This window comes from Alligator mississippiensis, chromosome 7, assembly GCF_030867095.1.
Source record: "Alligator mississippiensis isolate rAllMis1 chromosome 7, rAllMis1, whole genome shotgun sequence".
NCBI lineage: Eukaryota > Metazoa > Chordata > Crocodylia > Alligatoridae > Alligator > Alligator mississippiensis.
In genome coordinates this window covers 7,079,462-7,086,515 of record NC_081830.1, presented here as the reverse complement: position 1 = coordinate 7,086,515, position 7,054 = coordinate 7,079,462, and the positions used below count along the sequence as shown (strand labels likewise).

The following is a 7,054-nucleotide window of genomic DNA, read 5'->3' as shown; positions in this document are numbered from 1 at the left end:
GTAGATTCAGGTTAGACATTAGGAAGACATTTTTTACAGCAAGTGTGGCCAGAATCTGGACTGGGCTTCCAAGAGAGGTGGGGCTATCACCTAACTTGGAGGTCTTCAAGAGGAGGCTAGATAGTCATCTGGCTGGGGTCATCTGACCTTGGTCCTCTTTTCTGCCATGGGCAGGGGGTCGGACACGATGATCCTTTGTGGTCCCTTCCAATTCTACAATCTATGAATCTATGAAAGAATAGGAATTCAAGCTCTATAGAAGAGCTGTTCTTACTTTCTGACAAACAAAGGGTTGCATGGCTGAAACTGCTATCAGAGGTATCTACTTAGTCCTTCTCAGTAAACAATGACTATGATAGAGTAGGCCTGAGGGTACTCTAATGGATGAGATGCACAGGTCCTTGAATGCAGGGAATGGACATGTGGCTCAGAGTCCCTAAGTACAGATGAGAATGGAGTAAGTGGGGAATGTATCCAGCTGTGTTTAGCTCATGTGAAAGGAGGAAAAGTGGAGTGGGCTGTGAGGGGGTGAGGACTTGGTGAGATAAGAAGGCAGTGGATGGGACAGGAGGTGCATAACTGCAGTGCAAACACAGGCTACCCAACCGCCAAAGATTTCAGGCACTGAACCCCATCACAGGCTCCTCCCACCTCTGAAGACACATTATCACATGATGTTTTGCAACACCTGGCCAGGAATGGACTGCAATTTTTCTGAGTTCCAAAATTCACTTTATTTCTATTTTTTTTTTTAAAGATGCAGCCAAGGGTTTTCCATTCTGGAAACAATATTATTTTCCACAGCTACCAGAGCAGTGTGACTACTCCTGTTCACTATAGTGGAAGGAGGGGGAATATTCACAGTGAGGGTTGGGTGATTAAGGGAAGGTTAGTAGCAGGTGCTGGCAGTATCAGACAGCACCAGAGACACATTGACCAAGGTTGGTTTACCCGTGGACTTGTCGATGGTCTTCTGAGCCACCTGCATGGGCAGCTTCTGGTGTCCCACTACACATGTGTAGGTGTTGCCGGCATTCCACGCCTGCTCCCTGATGGTCAGGGTGCTGTAGGTGAAGTAGGTCTCTGACTGCTGGGATTCGAGCGTAGGCTTGCCGGTGATGTAAGTGGAGGCATTCATTGGCTCACCGTTTTGCAGCCACCGGACAAAAAGATCAGGTGGGTTGAAGCCCTTCACGAGGCAAGTGACTGTGGCAGTTTCATGGCGGGCTAGCTGCTCAGAGGGAGGAGGGAAGACATAGATGGTTGGAGCATGGCTTCTGGCTTCTGTATGGAGAAAAGAGAGATGGAGAGGGCCATGAATAGGTAGCCTTGGTGGTGGACACATTTAGGGGTCCTTAATTTGACAACGATCTACCAGCTGCTGAAGCCAATTAAGAGACCAACTGTGGAGTGATATGAAGCCAATGGATAAGTGGTATCACCTACCAGGCTGTCTGCGCAGGATCTTTTCTATTGGGAAGATAAGATCTGGGTAGGTCACTTGGCAGATGTATGTTTCTCCCTTGTCCCACTCATCTGCGCACACACTGGCTGTGGCATCCACGTGGTACTGGCCATTGGGTTGCACAACACGTGGATGAATGGTTGTTTCCAGCAGTTTGCCGTCCTGTCTCCTCCACGTCACAACAAGCCCATCTGCAGTGGGCAAGTTAATGACCCTGCAGGTCAGCTTGGCTGCTTTAGTAAGGTAGGTTTCAGCAAAGGAAGGTGGGATGAGCTGGACATCAATTTCGCCAGAGAGGCAAGGAGCTGGGAGAGAAATAGAAATGGGTAAGAATCCTCATTCCTTTTCTAGAGGGTTTTTTTTTCTTCAAAATCTAACCTTTCTTTTTAAAAAAATCAAATGTGTTCTTATTGACCATAACTGGTGCGATGGGAATAAAGCCAATAAGCCATTTTTCCTTCCTTATTTCTCTAAATTGTTCTCCAGCCTTCCTCTGGTGTGTCAAAAGAGCTGTTTTGATGCATCTTCTTTCAAGAGTAGGGATCCTTATGATATATTTTTTTTATTACTTGACTAACCCAAAATTTACCTGAGAATATTTTAAGAACTATTTAGCAGGAAAAAACCCTATTAAAAATATTAAAACATTTTTAGACGTGACATGCTTCTGACTTGAAGTGTATGAAGGAGCTCATGTTCCTCTTATCGCTGTTTGCGCTTACTGTTTAACTACCTTTCGGTAAGAAAAAGTAATGCTTTTATGATTCTGTATCTGTTTTCTTTTTTAACCATAACCATATTGAAACTGTAATGTGCTGCTACAAGTCATCAAGAGATTGTCTATGATAGGCATCTGGATGGGGTCATCTGACCCCAGCACTCTTTTCTGCCCAGGCAGGGGGACAGACTGGATGATCTGATGAGGTTCCTTCTGACCCTAGCATCTATGGATCTATGACTACCTCACACATTGTCATTGCTGCTCTTAAGTCTTCCTAAATCTGAAAAATAAGCCTTTAACATGAGTCTGTTTCTGCTGAGCACAATAACATAACTGATTGTAAACATATCATTGCCGCTTAAAGAGAAATGAAGGAAATTGGCAACCCCCATTCACCCATTTCTTAATTGATATGAATTTTCTCTTGCAAGAAAATTTCATTTCTGGGAGTTTTTGAAGAGAGGGGATTGGAGGATGGGTCACAGGCCTTTCAAAGGGTGGAGGACAGAGGCCTTGAGAGTCTCAACTTACAGTCACAGATCAACAGTTTGCTAATATTCCTCACTTCACTGAATCCACGGCTGTCCACCTTGCAGGTGTAAATAACGTTGGCCTTCCAGTTCTCCTCAGTGACAATCAGCTCACTGATGATAAGGAATCCTTCGTCCGTGAGGAGAGGGCCAGTGGTGCTGAAACCAGACTTCAGTGGAGCCCCATTTCTCAGCCAGCTAAGGGTAATATCCCGGGTGGGAAGATCCTTGACTTGGCAGATGACAGTTGAATTTCTGAATGGGCCTTCAAAGTCTTCAGTGGTGGGGCCATGGAGGGTCATGACAGGGTCTGCATGAAGGAAAAACAAGGGGTGAGATTATGAGTATGGCATCTGTAATGCAAAATGAACGTGCACAACTGGTGCTACATGTATGGGGGTTACAGGGGCAGCTGGGTCTGTCTTTAGATCTGATGAGCTCTGTTATTGGGTGATAGAAAAGCAATTTATAACTGAAGCCATGTTTGACTAAATAGCGGTGTGCCCCCTGCCTGAAAGATCTAGTTGCAGTAAAACTCCCTGCCCCCATGACTTCTCAATATATGGTTTCTAGCAAAATGCCCATTCTTCAAGGAGCTTTCATGGTTGTCTATCAAGTGCTCAATGATAATCTCCATCCTTCCAAAGCCTTGGAAACATTCAGAGTAACACATCCATAGCCGTAAGGAGAGACCAGGAGAAGACAACAAATTCACTTACTGGCGATAAAAGCTGGAATCTTTATCTTTCTATTTCCTTGTGGGTGCTCAGCTGCACAAAACAAAGGCTGCTGTACCCTCCAGTCAGAGTTAGACACCGATATCTGAGTGGCAGCAGTGTAGGACCCAGCACTGGTCAGGACGGATGGGAAGCTTGTGACACCTTTGGTCATATTTACATCCTTGTTGTTGAGCCAGGAGAGGGTGATTGATTCAGGAAGGAAGTCCTTTGCCAAGCAGCCCACTGTGATGGGATTCTGGTCTGGATACAGCCCGCATGATGGGATGAGTGGGAACAGAGATGGGGCACTCAGTGAAGCTAAGGGTCGGGAAAGAAAAAGGACAGGGTGTTGGGGCATGAGGAGGGAAGAAACATTAATACCAGATCCACACCAGGGAGCTCATCAAACACTTGCTGAAACCCAAGAAAAAGGGGAATTGCTTCTCAGTAGGGGAGGGAAACAATGCAAGCCTTATTCCCTCATCATCTGGGATGAGTCATTGACTGAACATATGTGATGGAGGGGAACTCTTTTTGTGGAATATCTCTAAACACAAGTCTCCATTATAGGCACATATAGAGCCTGGTTCCTCAGCCTGTATGGACCCGGACCTCATCCTATACATAGGTATAGGATCCCAATGTCCTAAGTTGTTAAACCTGATGCTATTCCAATTCCTAATCCTATTTTGATTGGTGTACCATGGCATATATGGTCTGTCCCTCTTGTATGAAGACATATGAGTACAGTCCTCCTGTGTACATGCCCTAAACCTCTTGCATATATAGCCCCATTTCTCCTGTTGAGGGTCATGTGCCTCATTTCACCTTCTTGTTGAACAGAATGAAGTCTGAGGTCTCATGTACAGAAGAAGAGTTTAGCAAGGTCTCTCGCTATTTTTCCCCATGAGTGCAATAGAAACAGTCAATGTGGGCAATCAGAACACCATGGCTTGGTGTTGCTACAGGACCAGCGATGAGGGGTGGGGGCTGGAATGACAGGATCTGGTACTGTCTTGCAGCTCAGCGCTGATGCGACCTGATTCAGCACCAGATGGCCTGACTGGACATGGTTGAGCATTGTGGCAGGCAGGGCACAGGTCTCCCCAGGAAGAGACTGGACGTTCTCTGCAGTGACATGGAGGTGACGGCAAGGAATGGAGATTCATTCCATTGAACTGGGCTGGGATTTCTTTTAAAGCAACAAGAGGGAAAGCAGCCTTTTCTCTACCCAGGAACTCCTGTGTGAAAACCCTTTACCTCAGGAGCAACCAAACAACCAAATGTCGGGGCCTATGGACTGAAGACCTGGGCCAGGTACAAAGAAGTTGCCAAGAACGTGGTGTGAAAGCCTGGGATGGCCCCAGTATAAGTTCAACTCCTCCTTTCTTTCGTTTAGAGAAGGGGTTACTATTGCAGTGAGGGGATGGAAATGAAGGGCCAGGCATTTGAATGGTTAGCAGCTATGGCCAGATGCTGGAGGGGTTAGAATTCAGGGCAACAGCTTGACTCAAAACTCTCTACCGTAACTCAATATTGGGCCAGTTTCCACCCAATAGTTTTTCTGAGGCTATGACTAGATGTTGCATTTGCCCCTGGGTAAGCTGCGCTTGTGTTTGCCCTGGAAATAAAAATATCCTAGGTTTGGCATGTACACACATCACCCTTTTAATGAAGGTTTAGTGAGTGGCTGAATGCAGTGCCCCTTTTCTGCCACTGAGTCAACAGCGCTGTCCCAGGATACCTGTACAGGCATACTCTGCAATATGCTTGGATAAACTATCACCATCTCTTATCCAGCAAATTATTTTTAGGATCGATGCTGGGAGAACATATATTGATGTCTGTATGATTGGCCCTAGGATAAATGATACGTCCGCAGCCTCAGTTTCTAGTTCTTTCAAACCTAGGGATTACAACCCGTTTTGGAGTTGAACGTCTGGGGTTTGGGTCAGATTCAAACAAGTTTCACACAAGTACCTCCATAAACACTTTGCTGGTTTTCACAAGCCCACAGTTTGCAGCCTTAAGAGCCTTCTTTCTTTTCATGCAAACCCCTCATGCAATCGATTTGGAGGGAGATTTGGAGAGAGAAAAACATTTCTTTCAAATTACTGAAGCATCCTGTGGATGTCTAACCCTGAGGCACCTTAGGGGGGTGTCCACAGATCCCTCTGAATCATCTAGTGATGTGAGAGTGCAGGCACTTTGTGAGGAAGCACAAACATGTTTTGCCATGAATGCGGTGAGAAACAGAGCTGGCTTGACTCGGAAGAGATGAACAAGCACCCCGAACATGCAGCCATCACCAGACAGTGTCTGATCACCTCATTCAGCCACCTGCAGCTGAGTGCATCTGAGCCTGTGTCTCTGAGGGCTCAGGTAGGGAAGCCCAGGAAAGCGAGCTCATGGGAGGAGGCAGAACTAGATCAGAGAGTCAGGGAACCATGTCTCAAAATTGGCCTGGTGGGACCCCAAAGAGGAGTTTGCTATTTCAGTTTAGAAACCCATTATATTTGGAACCAGGTGATGAGCGAGAGACTCAAATCCACCCAGAAATGGCTTCCTGGGGTAATTCACAGCTCCAGCTCTCGTAATGCTGGGTTGCCCTCTCTCAACAGCCCTGCCAGTGGGCCAGCAGCCATCAGCTGTGGGCTCTGTACACTTCTGCAGACTCTCCCAGTGCTCCTCACTCCTTTACACTACCCGCGGCAGCCCAATCCCATGCTCCCCTCCTCACACCTCAGCCAGTGCCCCTCATTCTTTACACACAAGCCCAGTAGCCTTGCTCCTTCACACCTCAGCTAGTCCCCCTCACTTCTGACCCCCAGCCCTGTTCTCGCAACCATAGGCTAGCTGTGAAGACCACTGCTGAACCTCCTCAATCCTGAACCACAGCTCTCCGCAACCCCCAATTTTAAGGACCCCACATAACTCTGCCAGATGCTCTCAGTCTCTGCCTGCTCCAAAATCCAGTCCCTGGAGTCTCTGCCCAGCTCTGCCAGTGAGTCCAGTCCCAGCCTACAAGTTCCTGCTACCCCATCCCTGGGCTCCAGCACAGCTCTGCTAGCACCCCTCAGGTTTGACCTGCAGCCACAGCCCTGGTTTTACCTTTGTACTGCTAATTCCCCCCATAACCCCATGCTATCCCAGCCCAGAGCTTCCCCGAAACTGTCCTGGTGCCCCATGGCCTCACCCCCTTTCTATCTCCCTGTCTTGCCTTTCTCTCCCCAGCTGTACTGATGCCCTTCACTCCCCACCTGCACCTCCCTGCTGTTCTAGTTAGGGGCACCTGCCGCCAGCTCTGGTGTTGTCTGTCCGTATTGATCTTCACCGCCTCTCCTCTAAGCTCATCCAACACCACCACTGTTCCCTGCCTACAGCTCCCTGCTCTTTGAGGTCTGCTTCCCCCAGCACAAGTCAGCAGGGAGCCCTCAATCCTGACCTGCAGCCTGGTCCTACTCCAGTTCAGGGCTTCCTGCACAGCTCTGCTGGTAGCCCCAGTCCCATCGTGCAGACCCCTGCTCTCCCTGCTCAGGGCTCCCTGCTCTTGCTGCTGCTGGAATTCCTAACCCCAAGCCCATAGACCCCCTTCTATCACCCCCTCAAGTCCTTACCT

At 48.0% G+C, this 7,054-nt stretch overlaps 1 gene segment (V, D, J or C); it reads right to left on the bottom strand.

Annotated features, from left to right (window-relative positions):
• Positions 1–717: 717 nt before the first annotated feature.
• Positions 718–7,054, bottom strand: part of LOC102577049 (Ig mu chain C region-like) — a 110,702-nt gene continuing 104,365 nt past the window's right edge. Inside the window, 4 exon segments of the C gene segment in view lie at positions 718–1,284; positions 1,447–1,770; positions 2,718–3,026; positions 3,436–3,753. Coding sequence covers positions 890–1,284; positions 1,447–1,770; positions 2,718–3,026; positions 3,436–3,753 — 1,346 coding nt within the window.